This window comes from Elgaria multicarinata, chromosome 3 (genome assembly GCF_023053635.1).
Source record: "Elgaria multicarinata webbii isolate HBS135686 ecotype San Diego chromosome 3, rElgMul1.1.pri, whole genome shotgun sequence".
Taxonomy (NCBI): Eukaryota; Metazoa; Chordata; class Lepidosauria; order Squamata; family Anguidae; genus Elgaria; species Elgaria multicarinata.
Window position 1 is genome coordinate 152,575,531 of NC_086173.1, and position 16,347 is coordinate 152,591,877.

Consider the following 16,347-nt stretch of genomic DNA (forward strand, 5'->3'; position numbering starts at 1 on the left):
CGAACTCGGGCTGCAGGGAGAGTTTCAGCTGCAGAAACTGCTGCTTTACTGCTCCGCATGAAAAGAAAACCGATACTTGAGAGGGAATGGAGAGGAAAGGACATAGAATTGAGCAGATTTGTAAAAAAAATGGCATAATTTTATTCAGAAAATATTCTCCAGAAATATTAAACCCTTATCTAGTCACAGTCTTTATTGATGTCATGACAGAGATGCCTCTTCCAGGAACTTGGAAACATTAAAAAATGGTGGTGAAACTTAGTGCAAGTCAATAAAGAGGCCCAATCTCATAAAGCAAGATCTGGAAACTAAACCCATCTTCAGTTAGAAGTTGCTTCCTTTTCAAGGATATTTGTGGTGGGTAAGGACCCCCTCCCTGACCCAATTTGTGCAGTTGGAAAATTTGCTTTAAAAAAACCCCCGGTCTTGAGATTTCTTGAACCCCACTGAGAGATCCTAAAAGGGAGGAGTATATTAATAAGGGACAGAGGGTGGTGGGATGTTTGCCAAGCCGTGTGATTCTCTTGGGTGACCATATGAAAAGGGTTCCTGTATCTTTAACAGTGGTATTGAAAAGGAATTTCAGCAGGTGTCATTTGTACATATGGGGAACTTGGTGAAATTCCCTCTGCATCATAACAGTTAAAGCTGCAAGTGCCCTGCCCTCTTTTCAATCTGGTCAGAGGATAGCTGCAGTCTAGTTCTTGCAGCTTTAACTGTTGTGATGAAGAGGAAATTTCACCAGGTGTGACATGTGTACAAATGACACCTGCTGAAATCCCCTTTTCTGTGCAACTGTTAAAGATACAGGAGCCCTGTCCTCCTTTTCATATGGTCTCCCTAGATTCTCTTTCCTCGCTTCTGAGCCAAGGAGACAAGCAGTTGCTGCCCTTTCCATCTCTCCTGCCCCCTTGCAGCTGGAGGGATCCATCCATCCATCCATCCCAGCAACCCAGAACCAAGAGCGTCACTGTTAAACTGCAATGAATTCAATGGAAACTTCTGGCACATTTTCTGCTCCCGGGGTGAAATGAGCTGAGTCGTCCTTCCTAGAGAGGCGGGAATTTTTCCCAGCGGGGAAGCTAACGCTGAGCTGAGCGCGCCTCTCTCGGCCTTCCGGGAAAGGAACGAAGGAGGCGGTGAGATTCTTCTGTGAGGAGGGGGGGGATTTGCATTAGGGGGAGGGGGGCAGAAAGCGGGAGACCCCCACCCTCCCCATCTCGGAAAGGACTTGATTACTCTGGGAGGAGCGGGAGTGGGGTGGAGGAGAGGGCAAAGAATTCAAGGAGGAAGATGAGCAGCGGCGAAGAATTTGCGGAGGGGGGGGCAGAAGGGGAAATTAGGAAGGGACACCCACCCCTCAGAATCATTGGAAGGGGGCTGAATCCTGCTGTCGTGCTCCAAAGTGGGCCCCAAAGGAGCCGCCTCTTTTCAATTGTATGAACCCCTTTGAAGCCCCCCCACCCCTGGGGCTCAATCCAGTCTCCCTGAGATCCGGAGAGGGAGGAGGGGAGGGGGAGTGCATAGGGGACGGCTGCGGTGGAGGGTGGAGAGGGGAAGAGGGGCTCCCCCCTCTGCAGACCACGCAGAGTGGGTTGATCTCTGAAGTAGGGCGCTTCCATTGCCCATCGGGACCCTCTGCCGTCTCCATTAAGCATTGCCTTGGGGCTGCCCTAGTGCGGGTGGGGATCGGTGGGAGCTGCCGGAGGAGAGCCATGTTTGATTTTCCCTGAGTTGCAGTGCCCAGGTCGGTTTCCCTTCGCTGGGAGAAACTGAGGGCTCATCTACACCAAGCAGGATATTAAACTATGAAAGCGGTATATAAAAGGCAGAAGCCACACTACTGCTTTATAGCGGTATTGAACATAGGCGTGCGCAGCTCATTTCATTAGGATGTGCATTGAGTGGGGGGGTTGGACTCGATGGCCTTATAGGCCCCTTCCAACTCTACTTTTCTATGATTCTATGAAATGAGCTGCGCACGCCTGAGCCAGCAAAGTCAGCAAGGAAGCAACTCGCTGCCCACGTGACTCACCAGCTTCTTCACCTCTCACTGAGCAGGGCCCTGCCATCGCCACTTCTGGAGGCTGCTCTCGTTGCAGCCAAAGAAGCCTCACAATGGTGGGCCTTGTGCTGCTTTCCTCTTTCCTGCTACATCCCTCATGTTGGCTGCTTTAAGCTGAAACCGGCTGCGCTTAAGGGCATATTAAAGGTGGCTTGTTTGCTTTCTTGTCCTCCTTGAAAGCCTCAATTCGAGCAGTGTGGGAAGGAGGGGAGCGCGGAAAAGTGGGGGCTGCCCCGGAAACATTGGGGTGTGCGTAGGCACACTTGGCACACCCATTGCACACGCCTATGGTATTGAAGTGCACTGACAACTGTTGGGGCCTATTGACATGTACCATATCCTGCTTTCATACTGCTATATCCTGCTTGGGGTGGCTCCTACCTTTTATGTATTGCTTTCATAGTGGAATATCCTTCTTGGGGTAGATGAGCCCTGAACCTCAGTTGACACTCTCCTAAACGGGTCTTCTCCAGATGTTCCCTTGAAAGTTTAGCTGGACCCTCTCTACTATGGAGGTTGAGATTATTCTAACCTGTTTTGCAAGGTTGCTCTGCTGGTGTCAGTGATGCTGATGTCTGAGAATATGTCTGATATTCTACCTGCCTTAGAATATAGGCAGCAGACAGTCTGCATACTGAGAGTCGGGACAATGCCAGAGGAATCCACAAAACCATACTAGGAGTTGGGCTTTTATAAGAACCTGTGTGATGTAGCTAGGGGTTTTGGGCTTCTTAGACCAAAGGGCAGGGGGGTAGTTTTATATCACCATGCATAATGTTTCAGTTTTGAAGCACACAACGTTTTTCTTGTCTATAGGAATAAAGGACCACGTGCACCACCCTGAACTCCCTGTAGCAGACGTAGGATTGAAATGTTCATGATCCATTAAAATATTCTTAGGAAAAAATGGGGGAGAAAGATGGAAAGATAAACACAAGCTTAAACTGCAGGCCCTTCTAGATCGAGCACCTTGAAAAACAATAGAGCATGAAAGAAAAGAAGATCGGACAGTGAAATACCACCAATATAATTCAGGTGGTCCAATTACCCCTTCCCCAGAGCTTGAGGCAGCTTATGAGAAGTAGAGCTGTGAAACCCAAAGGTGTAGAAAGTGGGAACGCCCCATTCCAAACTGAGAGCAGCGGTGTATGTGCAGGAGAATATTTCTGAAGACAGAGTTCTTTCTTTTTTTCCGTAGGTGGCTGAGTATTTCACTGAAGGGGAAAGTGATCTCCAGGACGCAGGTCAAAGAGCTCTATCCAAGGAAGTCAAGCTGGAGGAGTCTGGGACTGTGGCCTATCTGGGTAAGAATTGTTTCTTTCTTTCTTTCTTTTTTCATTTATATACGGTCCATAGCTGAAGCTCTCTGGGCAGTTTACAAAAGTTTAAAACAGTAAACATTAAAAACAAATATACAAAGTTTAAAAACATAAAAAGCATAAAAACAACAGGATCCGTATAAAAACAGCTATTCTGAGTTCCATTTAAAAAAAACTCAGCTCATGCTGTTAAATGCTGTTAAATGCCTGGGAGAAATGCCCAGTCATTTCATTTACCTTACTTGGTAAAGGACTGACTTTTTCTTCTTGGCCTTTGTAATTGGATTATTGGATTCCAGTGGCTCAGATTCTAGAGGGCTTTTGAATTCTAGAGGATATTTCATATGATATGGCTGGCATTCCTGCTGTCCAAGCTCTATTGATCTCTGGAAGGCAAAGATGACTTGAGCAGCAGAGAGGGAGTGAACCTAGCCTCCTGTGGGAGGGATTTCCACAGCCTTGGAGCAGCCAACAAAAAGGTCCTAGCTCATATCACCAGCAATGACACCTCTGAAGGTGGTGGTCATGAAAGAAGGCTCTCTCTCTCCCCACTCTCTCTCTCTCTTTCGGATCTTAAAAACCAGGCAAGCTCGTATGAGACAAGGTGGTGTTTCAGGTAATAGCAAGGGCGGGGGGGAGAAAAAAGGAAAACCCCAAATGTGGTGCCAAAAGAACCAAATGCAGAGGGTTAGAACAAAGGATGTAGCTTATTTAAAAACCAAAATCCGACACATTTTGGCTCCCTTTCTGTCACAATTAAAATCATATGTAAGAGATTCCACAGACTTCATTAAGAAACTTATGGAGTTGGGTAAAATTGACTCTAGTGATATAACGGTAACCTTGGATGTCACCTCTATATACGAATATACCACAAGAAGATGCATTCATATGTATAGCGAAGGCATTAGATTCCAGAGGAAAAAAGATGCCACCTAGACATTATATTGCAGCTATTGCTGAATATGTCCCGTCAAAAAATATTTTTCATTTTATACCTAATTTTATTGGCAGACATTTGGCATATCTGTGGGCTCTCCAATGGCACCTGAATTGGCATGTCTGTATATGGGACATTTTGAAGAATTATATGTATATTCTGCGGTTAATCCATTTCATGAAAGTATTAAATTTTGGTTTAGATACATAGATTTTTTATCTGGCAAGGAAACATAGATGAATTAAATTTCTACAAATGGTAAAATATTAGAAGGGAGAACATCAAATTTGAAGTGACTTGTGATTACCACAATATTCATTTCCCAGATATCTGAAAAATGTGGAAGAGAGATTATATACCACTCTTTGTAGAAAAGCTACTGACTGGAAGAAACCCCTGAGATAGGACAGTGCACATTCTAGACATATCAGGGAAAATATTCCATATGGCCAATTGATAAGTATGAAGAGAAATTGTACAAAAGACTCAGATAAAAATAAAGAAGAAAGGACGCGGTGGGAAGCAGTGTCATCCCTGGTGGGTCCTGCTCTACCCGTGCACGGGCGCAAGGCCTGACTGCCGCTGTAGCCCCCAACCGGTGTTGACCCCAAGGTCCAGCCCTGGCAGTGCCCCTGCCCAAGAGACCCAGGCTCCAAGTCACCAGTCAGCCACAGAGCTCTTCCAGGTCAACCTACCACACTGGGTTGTTGGGAAGATAAAAGTCGGCAGGACCACGTGTGCCACGCTGACTCTTTGGAGCTGATGTGGGACTGAAATGTTATTGGTCAATAATACATTCCTTAGCGAAAGAAGTGGGGAAGGAGGATGGAAAGATATTTAGAGCTTAAACAGCAGACATTTTCTACATCGAGCAACTTGAGGAAATATAGGGGCACGGAGGAAAACAAGATAGGACATTGAAATCTCAGCTAAGTAATTTACGTGGTCTAGTTTCCCCCTCCTCTCAAATGTAAGGCAGCTTAGAAGAAGTAAAGACATACAAACCAAAGGGGTACGAAGGAGGAAAGCCCCATCCCAAACTGAGAGCAGTGCTGTGTGTGAGGGAGAATCTTCCTGAGGAGAGATTGTTTCCCTCTTTCCACAGCTGGAGTCCTTTGAGGAGGGGAAGATGGATCTCCAGGATCCAGGCCAAAGAGCTCTGTCCCAGGAAGTCATGCTGGAGGAGTCTGGAGCTGCAGCATCTGTTGGTAAGGATTCCGTTTCCTTAGTTGATGAATGATAATGGGGTGAATTTCTCTTCTTGGCCATTGCGATTTGGATGGTCCTCCACCAAGGCTAATGGATTCCAGTGGGCTCTGGAGGTTTTTTCTTATGGTATGAACTGGCATTCCGGTCAAAGCTGTGGTCGATCCCTGAAAGGCAAAGATGTCGACACCATTGCTCCCAGGCCACTTCTCGTGTTGAGCTGAGCCTTGGCCACCCTTTGATACACACCTACACTCAGGAAGCAAATGAGTAGACGTAGCAGCAAGGGATATTTCTTCACCATCCCTGTGACCCAATAGGATGGGCCTATTTGGGAGAGAGAAGAGGGGATGAGACCCTGTTGATTCTGTAGGTATTGCCAGCCGTTTTCCATTTCATTGGCTATGGCATCGTTCAGGAACTGCTGTCTGAATGTGGTGGGGAGTGGCAGTGGTTCCACACATGCTTTCTTGGCCATTTCCAGGAGGTGAGTGTGGGGAGTTTCTGCTTGCTCCTGTGGCACTGTCACTTTAGGGTCTCTCAGGCTTCCATTCTGTCCCATATTGTGTCAGAGGTGCAATGGGGTGTGGGGGTGGGGGGGGCAGAAACACATAATTTCCGCAAAGTTGGAGAAATTGCATATTCCCCCCACCCTGCTGCCTGAATGGCGGCGTCCTTTAATGCTGCAGGGGCAAAGGAAGCTCCGGATCCATTTGAGGCAGGATTTGCAGGAAGGGGGAGCCCCCCCCCAGGCCATCTGATGCCCCTCAGGGGAGTCAACACGACTCCTGACTCTGGCAGAGTGGGTCTCTCCCATGAAGGCAGGCTACTTGTCTGCAGGATAGGAATGACAGATTCCAGCACTTCCACATGTAGATCTTGGGCGGGGGGGGGGGGGGGGTAAGTTACCTTATTTAATAAAGTAGCCCTAGTTTATCCCAAAGTCTGGTGCCTGTGTTGTTACTTCTCAGTGCTTTCTCTGTCCACAAATCTAAACTGCACCAGGTAGTGATGTGTCCATGACAGCGGAACTATAGAACGTTCCTCCCCCACTCCCCAGATCACCATTGTCGCATCCTACGCAAAGGGCCAGATGCAAAGTGTGCCCTGCTGAAGGAGTGGGGACACTGCTGAGGGGTGGATCAGGCGACACACCATCATCATCCCTACTCAGTCCCAAGGAGCTACCTTCAGAGAGCTTCGGCTATTGGGCGGTATAAAAATGTAGTAAATAAATAAATTCAGATCCACAGGCTCGAAACCAGAAGTCTGTGGGACAGGGCAGCTGGGCATTGGAATGGAGTGATGATAGGCCACTGCGACTCATCGGCCTCTTGCCCCACAGATTTTCCTTGCTGCAACATGGAAAACCCTGGTGAACAAAGCTGAGAGGGATTTACTCCTCCAGTGTAATCCCCCCAGGCCTCCATGATACAGGCCAGATTGGCACATTTATCCAGGATCAAGCCTTGCAGGGCTGTTCTTTCCCATTCACAGACCTGGCTTTCTACAGCAGCAGAACCTCCGACCCAGGGGGTCTGTCATGAGGGCTGCTCAGGCTCTCTGATGGAGACCGCTTAGGAGCAACCGAGAGCCTGTAGCGTTCCACACACCCATACTGGCCTCTGGCTACCATATCTCCCTCTGCCTTTCTGTGGCTGCCCCCTGCGTCCCTCCAACACTCTGTGGCTTTTGAAAACACATCTCCCTTGCCCACAGGCAATAACAGTATGGCTAATAATTCATTCTATATGTAAGATAGTAGATGCACAGGCAGTCCCTTTGTTCCTCCGCTCTGCCCATCAGACCTTGCCCTCATTCATCCCCTTACTGGCTACCCCAAAGGGCCGACCTACTTTGGTGCTCTACCTTAAGTTGCAACTTCATCCTAAAGCTGCCCACCTGTTGTGGCCCAGATGCAAGAAGCTGAAGCAACCTTTTGCATGAAGGAGAAGATCTTGCAAAGAGTGCAGGGTCAGAGGTCTGGGCCTGCAAAGAGACAATTGTTCTTTGGCCAAAAGAAGGCAGCAGAGAGGAAGCCTGAAGGTCAAGCTCACTAACCAATCTACTAGGGGGCAGGGGTCTCTTCTGTGTGCTCTCATAGTGAAGTAGATACTGGGCTTATTGTTTGTTTGTTTGTTTGTTTGTTTATTTATTTATTTATTTATTTATTACATTTTTATACCGCCCAATAGCCGAAGCTGTCTGGGCGGTTAATAAAAATTAAAACCATCATAAAACAACCAACAGGTTAAAAGCACAAAATACAAAATACAGTATAAAAAGCACAACCAGGATAAAACCACACAGCAAAATTGATATAAGATTAAAATACAGAGTTAAAACAGTAAAATTTAAATTTAAGTTAAAATTAAGTGTTAAAATACTGAATGAATAAAAAGGTCTTCACCTGGTGACGAAAGGAGTACAGTGTAGGCGCCAGGCTTGATCACACATGAGATCCATAGTTTCTTAATTGAACTCCTAACAAGATTTTTTTCCTCCCAAATGTAGATGATGGGCAGCACAGTGAGACATATCAAGAGCCATCTGTGCTGTCGTTGAATACTACCCAGCATGAAGCAGGAAAAGGAATATTTCGGGGGAAACGGGGGCCAAAATATCACAGGCGAAACCTGACAATGAAGAAGGAATCCTCTGTTTTTCAGGATACTGACATTATTGAACTGCAGATGTCACAAGAAGATCAGAAAGAAAAAGAAAGGAACATTTGTGCTGCATTTGGGAAGATATTCAAAGATAATTCTAAATTGAATATACATTACAGAATACGCACAGGAGAGAAACCATATAAGTGCATGGAGTGTGGAAAGAGCTTCAGTTGTAGTGGAACACTTCATAAACATCATAAAACACACACAGGAGTGAAACCATATAAATGCATTGAGTGTGGAAAGAGCTTCAGTCAAAGTGGAAATCTTACCGTACATCACCGAACACACACAGGGGTAAAACCATATAAGTGCAATGAGTGTGGAAAGAGCTTCAGTCATAGTGGAACTCTTACTGTACATCACCGAACACACATAGGGGTAAAACCATATAAGTGCATGGAGTGTGGAAAGAGCTTCAGTGAAAGTGGAACTCTGACTGTCCATCACCGAACACACACAGGGGTAAAACCATATAAGTGCATGGAGTGTGAAAAGAGCTTCAGTGATAGTGGAACACTTCGTAAACATCATAAAATACACACAGGGGAGAAACCGTATAAATGCATGCAGTGTGGAAAGAGCTTCAATCAAAGTGGAGCACTTACTGTACATCAACGAACACACACAGGGGTAAAACCATATAAGTGCATGGAGTGTGGAAAGAGCTTCAGTGATAGTGGAAAACTTACTGTACATCACCGAACACACACAGGCATAAAACCATATAAGTGCATTGAGTGTGGAGAGAGCTTCCGTCATAGTGGAACACTTACTGTACATCACCGAACACACACAGGAGAGAAACCATATAAATGCATGGATTGTGGAAAGAGCTTCAGTGATAGTGGAAGTCTTACTGTACATCACCGAACACACACAGGAGAGAAACCATATAAATGCATGGATTGTGGAAAGAGCTTCAGTGATAGTGGAACTCTTACTGTACATCAACGAACACACACAGGGGAGAAACCATATAAATGCATGGAGTGTGGAAAGAGCTTCAGTGAGAGTGGAACACTTCATAAACATCATAAAACACACACAGGGGAGAAACCATATAAATGCATGGAGTGTGGAAAGAGCTTCAGTGAGAGTGGAACACTTCATAAGCATCATAAAACACACAGGGGAGAAACCATATAAATGCATGGAGTGTGGAAAGAGCTTCAGTCGAAGTGGCGCACTTACTGTACATCAACGAACACACACGAGAGAAGCCATGTAAGTGCATGGAGTGCGGAAAGAGCTTCAGTGATAGGGGAACTCTTACTGTACATCAACAAACACACACAGGAGTGAAACCATATAAATGCATGGAGTGTGGAAAGCGCTTCAGTTGTAGTGGAACACTTCATAAACATCATAAAACACACGGGAAAAACCATACAAATGCATGGAACGTGGAAAGAGCTTCAGTTGTAGTGGAACACTAACTGTACATCAACGAACACACACACGAGATAAACCATGTAAGTGCATGGAGTGTGGAAAGAGCGTCAGTGATAGTGGAACTCTTACTGTACATCAGCGAACACACACAGGAGAGAAACCATGTAAGTGCATGGTGTGTGGAAAGAGCTTCAGTAATAGTGGAACTCTTACTGTGCATCAGCAAACACAAACAGGTAAAACCATATAAGTGCATGGAGTGTGGAAAGAGCTTCAGTTGTAGTCGAACACTTCATGAACATCATAAAACACACACGGGAGAAACCATGTAAGTGCATGGAGTGTGGAAGGAGCTTCAGTCGTAGTGGAACTCTTACTGTACATCAGCGAACACACACTGGTAAAACCATATAAGTGCATGGAGTGTGGAAAGAGCTTCAGTTGTAGTTGAACACTTCATGAACATCATAAAACACACACGGGAGAAACCATGTAAGTGCATGGAGTGTGGAAGGAGCTTCAGTCGTAGTGGAACTCTTACTGTACATCAACAAACACACACAGGAGTGAAACCATATAAATGCATGGAGTGCGGAAAGAGCTTCAGTGATAGGGGAACTCTTACTGTACATCAACAAACACACACAGGAGTGAAACCATATAAATGCATGGAGTGTGGAAAGAGCTTCAGTTGTAGTGGAACACTTCATAAGCATCATAAAACACACAGGAGAAAAACCATATAAATGCATGGAACGTGGAAAGAGCTTCAGTCGTAGTGGAACACTAACTGTACATCAACGAACACACACACGAGATAAACCATGTAAGTGCATGGAGTGTGGAAAGAGCTTCAGTGATATTGGAACTCTTACTGTACATCAGCGAACACACACAGGAGAGAAACCATGTAAGTGCATGGAGTGTGGAAGGAGCTTCAGTTGTAGTCGAACACTTCATGAACATCATAAAACACACACGGGAGAAACCATGTAAGTGCATGGAGTGTGGAAAGAGCTTCAGTGGTAGGGGAACTCTTACTGTACATCAACAAACACACACAGGAGTGAAACCATACAAATGCATGGAACGTGGAAAGAGCTTCAGTCGTAGTGGAACACTAACTGTGCATCAGTGAACACACACAGGAGAGAAACCATGTAAGTGCATGGAGTGTGGAAGGAGCTTCAGTTGTAGTCGAACACTTCATGAACATCAGCGAACACACACAGGAGAGAAACCATGTAAGTGCATGGTGTGTGGAAAGAGCTTCAGTAATAGTGGAACTCTTACTGTGCATCAGCAAACACAAACAGGTAAAACCATATAAGTGCATGGAGTGTGGAAAGAGCTTCAGTTGTAGTCGAACACTTCATGAACATCATAAAACACACACGGGAGAAACCATGTAAGTGCATGGAGTGTGGAAGGAGCTTCAGTCGTAGTGGAACTCTTACTGTACATCAGCGAACACACACTGGTAAAACCATATAAGTGCATGGAGTGTGGAAAGAGCTTCAGTTGTAGTTGAACACTTCATGAACATCATAAAACACACACGGGAGAAACCATGTAAGTGCATGGAGTGTGGAAGGAGCTTCAGTCGTAGTGGAACTCTTACTGTACATCAACAAACACACACAGGAGTGAAACCATATAAATGCATGGAGTGCGGAAAGAGCTTCAGTGATAGGGGAACTCTTACTGTACATCAACAAACACACACAGGAGTGAAACCATATAAATGCATGGAGTGTGGAAAGAGCTTCAGTTGTAGTGGAACACTTCATAAGCATCATAAAACACACAGGAGAAAAACCATATAAATGCATGGAACGTGGAAAGAGCTTCAGTCGTAGTGGAACACTAACTGTACATCAACGAACACACACACGAGATAAACCATGTAAGTGCATGGAGTGTGGAAAGAGCTTCAGTGATATTGGAACTCTTACTGTACATCAGCGAACACACACAGGAGAGAAACCATGTAAGTGCATGGAGTGTGGAAGGAGCTTCAGTTGTAGTCGAACACTTCATGAACATCATAAAACACACACGGGAGAAACCATGTAAGTGCATGGAGTGTGGAAAGAGCTTCAGTGGTAGGGGAACTCTTACTGTACATCAACAAACACACACAGGAGTGAAACCATACAAATGCATGGAACGTGGAAAGAGCTTCAGTCGTAGTGGAACACTAACTGTGCATCAGTGAACACACACAGGAGAGAAACCATGTAAGTGCATGGAGTGTGGAAGGAGCTTCAGTTGTAGTCGAACACTTCATGAACATCATAAAACACACACAGGAGAAACCATGTAAGTGCATGGAGTGTGGAAAGCTTCAGTCATAGTGGAACACTTTTTTATTTATTTATTTTAATTTTTTTATTATTAAACAATATACAACAACAAAAACAGCAAATAGGATAAATGTGCATAGGATTCAGCCTGAAAACGAAGAGAGGGTGAAGAAAGGATAGGAGAAAATGAATTGTATAAATAGAATAGTAAGGTAACTGTGGGATATTTAACCATATTTAAAGACAATAAGTACAGTAAAATTTGTGCCCCTCTACTTCTGTCCCAGCCAGATTCTCCATAGGAAAACTGTACCAGGTGGCAGATAATTATTTTAAAATTTTAATTAAAATACATTATCCTTTCCTATAACAAAATGGTGCTTACTCCTAAGTAAGTGTGTTCCACTGAAGAAGGAAATCCTATTTGATTCCTGTATTCATGCTAGTGTGACAAGATAAGTTAAAGGCACAATTTTATGCATGTTTAGACAGAAAAAAGTCCTTCAGCTCCTAGAATCCCCTCTAAATGGGAAGCACCTGCCCCAGGCTTGCCGAGGGAGGGAGGGAAAAGAGAGCGAACGCCTCTGTTTGCAGCCAGCATGGCAGGGCACACCAACTGGATTCTGAATAAAGTATTCAATTAATTGTTACTGTTTTGAATTTTATTGTTATTATCTTCCTTGGTGGGTCGTTGAAAACCACTATTCTGAATAATGATTTTTATAGTGTAGGGTAGGGGGGCACTGGGCATGAGTTTGTGGAACCAAGGGGGCGGTGACCTGAAAAAGTTTGGGAACCACTGGTATAAATGGTTGACATATAATGATGTATTAGTATATAAGTTTATAACAAGGGAAGAATTGTTAAATGAAGGTCATACATGTCAATGGTTTTCCTATGCACAAATTATGGAAAGATTTAAAATAGACAAGACAAATTATGGATTTGAACAAATAAAATCTGAATTTGAAATATCGTTGTGTACAAATGATGAACATGTTTTTGCAAAGATGTATAAATTGTTCAGATATGAGATGGAGGATGAACAAGTAAAGGATTGTATGATAAAAAGTTGGACACAATATCCTAATGGAGGAATGGGAAAATATGTGTGGAAAGGATTTAAAATTTACATTATGTGCAAAGCTGCAGGAGCTATACTAGAGTGACCAGCTCCTACTGTTGTGATGAAGAGGGAATTTCACCAGGTGCTGCATGCATACAAATGGCACCTGCTGAAATGCCCCTTTCAATACAATTGTTAAAGATACAGGAGCCCTGTCCTCCTTTCCATATGGTCACTATAGTTAAAGGAATTATACCACTGACAGGTGATTGAAGGAGGTGCTATGATTTCATTGCAGAGCAATTCCTCCAGGAATTTATCCAACCCCTCTTTTAAAGCCATCCAAATTGGTGGCCATCACTACATCTTGTGGTAGTGAGTTCCATAATTTAAGTATGTGCTGTGTGAAAAAGTACTTCCTTTTATTTGTCCTGGATCTCCCAACAATCAGTTTCATGGGATGACCCCATTGGGTTCTAGTATTTTGAGAGAGGGAGAAAAATGTCTCCCTATCCACATTTTCCATACCATGCATAATTTTGTACACCTCTATCCTGTCTCCCCTTAGCCTCCTTTTTTTCCAAGCTAAACAATCCCAGTTGATGTAACCTTCCCTCATTGGGGCTGTGCTGCTAAATGCTCCTCTGGGGAAGGATGGAGGAGCCAGGAAAGAGGCCGGCCAGCCTGAAGTCCTGTGCGCTGGTTGTTGCCTGAAAAGAGCAGGGAAGAAAAAGGACGTGCTCTCTCAAGGATTTCCAGCCTGGTTTAGGAGGGCTGGAGAGGAAGGGCAGAGGAAGAGAACCAGGGCAGGCTGCTGCTGCTGCTGCTGATCTCATGGTAAGAAATCAGGAGTGCACAATAAACAAGCGGGATGGTGTAAAAGCCAAAATGGAACAGGCCGGAACGACAACTTTATATTAAAAAAAACCATGCCAAAAAACTGGCATGTGTTAGAAACACTTGAGAACAATATTTTAGGACTAAAATCCTTGCAATATTATATCACTATTAACCCCTTGACTCCCAGAATAACATCCAGAACAGCCACTTCTGAAGGACTGAAATCACTCAAACCCACCAGTCACATGTAACGTTATGGCAGGGATGCAATAAGCATCAAAACATCCACGAAAATGATGTTCAGGTACCCATTCCAGGCCATAGTCCATTTTGCGCAAAACAGGCTGGAACGGCAGCTTCCAAGTGAGTCAACTCAACCAAACCCACCACTCGTACAGTACCAGGTAAGACAGATATCATAAGCTACAAAACTTCCACTGAACCTGTGCTCCATTCCAGGCCATAGTCCGTATTCTGCAAAACGAGCTGGAATGGCAGCTTCCAAGTGAGGTAAGTCAACCAAACTCACCATTCACGCATGACTAGATGGGAAAGCTATAATAACCTCTGAAACTTCCATGAAAGCCAGGTTCTGATACCAGTTCCGGGGCATAGTTCAAATTCCCAATTAGCTGGAAAAGAAAATGATGGGTGAGCAAAATGAGGCACAATAAGCTAATCCGGCTTTTTATTCATAGCAAGGAAGCCGTGGCTGTGGCTGCTAAGTCAAGGCTCTCTGTGATGAAGTGACTTGTCCCATCTGCCTAGAGTATTACACAGATCCCGTGATCATTCTGGACTGTGGGCACAATTTCTGCCAAGCTTATCTGAGCCAGTACTGGGAGAAGTCGCACACAGAGGCCTCCTGCGCCTGCCCTCAGTGTAGAAAACGCTTCCAGCAGAGAAACGTGGTCCCGAATCGGCAGCTGGCAAACTGGAGGGTGGGTGGGATGTTTGCCAAGCCGTGATTCTCTAGGGTGACCGTATGAAAAGAGCTCCTGTATCTTTAACAGTGGTATTGAAAAGGGAGTTTCAGTAGGTGTCATTTGTATATATGGGGAACCTGGTGAAATTCCCTCTTCATCACAACAGTTAAAGCTGCAAGTGCCCTGCCCTCTTTTCAATCTGGTCAGAGGATAGCTGCAGTCTAGCTGTTGCAGCTTTAACTGTTGTGATGAAGAGGAAATTTCACCAGGTGTGACATGCGTACAAATGACACTTGCTTAAATCCCCTTTTCTGTGCAACTGTTAAAGATACAGGAGCCCTGTCCGCCTTTTCATAGGATCTCCCTAAATTCTCTTTCCTCGCTTCTGAGCCAAGGAGACAAGCAGTTGCTGCCCTTTCCATCTCTCCTGCCCCCTTGCAGCCGGAGGGATCCATCCATCCCAGCAACCCAGAACCAAGAGCGTCACTGTTAACCTGCAACGAATTCAGTGGAAACGTTCTGGCACATTTTCTGCTCCCGGGGTGAAATGGGCGGAGTCGTCCTTCCTAGAGAGGCGGGAAATTTTCCCAGAGGGGAAGCTAAGGCTGAGCGGAGCGCGCCTCCCTCGGTCTTCCGGGAAAGGGACGAAGGAGGCGGTGAGATTCTTCTGTGAGGAGGGGGGGATTTGCATTAGGGGGAGGGGGGCAGAAAGCGGGAGACCCCCACCCCCACCCTCCCCATCTCGGAAAGGACGTGATTACTCTGGGAGGAGCGGGAGTGGGGTGGAGAGGAGAGGGCAAAGGATTCAAGGGGGAAGATGAGCAGCGGCGAAGAATTTGCGGAGGGGGGGGCAGAAGGCGAAATTAGGAAGGGACACCCACCCCTCGGAATCATTGGAAGGGGGCTGAACCCTGCTGTCGTGCTGCGAAGTGGGCCCCAAAGGAGCCGCCTCTTTTCAATTGCATGAACCCCTTTGAAGCCCCCACCCCACCCCTGGGGCTCAATCCAGTCTCCCTGAGATCCGGAGAGGGAGGAGGGGAGGGGGAGTGCATAGGGGACGGCTGCGGTGGAGGGTGGAGAGGGGAAGAGGGACCCCCCCCTCTGCAGACCACGCAGAGTGGGTTGGTCTCGGAAGTAGGGCGCTTCCATTGCCCATTGGGACCCTCTGCCGTCTCCCTGAAGCATTGCCTTGGAGCTGCCCTAGTGCCGATGGGGATCGATGGGAGCTGCCGGAGGAGAGCCGTGTTTGATTTTCCCTGAGTTGCAGTGCCCAGGTCGGTTTCCCTTCGCTGGGAGAAACGGAGGGCTCATCTACACCAAGCAGGATATTAAACTATGAAAGCGGTATATAAAAGGCAGAAGCCACACTACTGCTTTATAGCGGTATTGAACATAGGCGTGCGCAGCTCATTTCATTAGGATGTGCATTGAGTGGGGGGGTTGGACTCGATGGCCTTATAGGCCCCTTCCAACTCTACTATTCTATGATTCTATGAAATGAGCTGCGCACGCCTGAGCCAGCAAAGAAGCAACTCGCTGCCCACGTGACTCACCAGCTTCTTCACCTCTCACTGAGCAGGGCCCTGCCATCTCCACTTCTGGAGGCTGCTCT

At 45.8% G+C, this 16,347-nt stretch overlaps 1 protein-coding gene across 1 annotated transcript; it reads left to right on the forward strand.

Moving 5' to 3' along the window:
- Positions 1–1,040: 1,040 nt before the first annotated feature.
- LOC134395564 (zinc finger protein 239-like) lies at positions 1,041–14,777 on the forward strand. The gene is made up of 5 exons (XM_063121724.1): positions 1,041–1,152; positions 3,264–3,369; positions 5,430–5,532; positions 8,045–8,725; positions 14,578–14,777. Exons 3-5 carry the CDS (start codon positions 5,454–5,456, stop codon positions 14,775–14,777), a joined length of 960 nt encoding a protein of 319 aa, XP_062977794.1. The 5' UTR covers positions 1,041–1,152; positions 3,264–3,369; positions 5,430–5,453.
- The last annotated feature ends 1,570 nt before the right edge of the window (positions 14,778–16,347 follow it).

What these genes read in the sequence shown, in the direction of transcription:
- LOC134395564 (XM_063121724.1), top strand. Translation starts at nt 5,454, where the DNA reads ATGGATCTCCAGGATCCAGGCCAAAGAGCTCTGTCCCAGGAAGTCATG. An exon ending in TGGAGCTGCAGCATCTGTTG is followed by an intron (nt 5,533 to 8,044) that starts GTAAGGATTCCG and finishes TCCCAAATGTAG; the next exon opens with ATGATGGGCAGCACAGTGAG. An exon ending in CAGTGATAGTGGAACACTTC is followed by an intron (nt 8,726 to 14,577) that starts GTAAACATCATA and finishes CCATCTGCCTAG; the next exon opens with AGTATTACACAGATCCCGTG.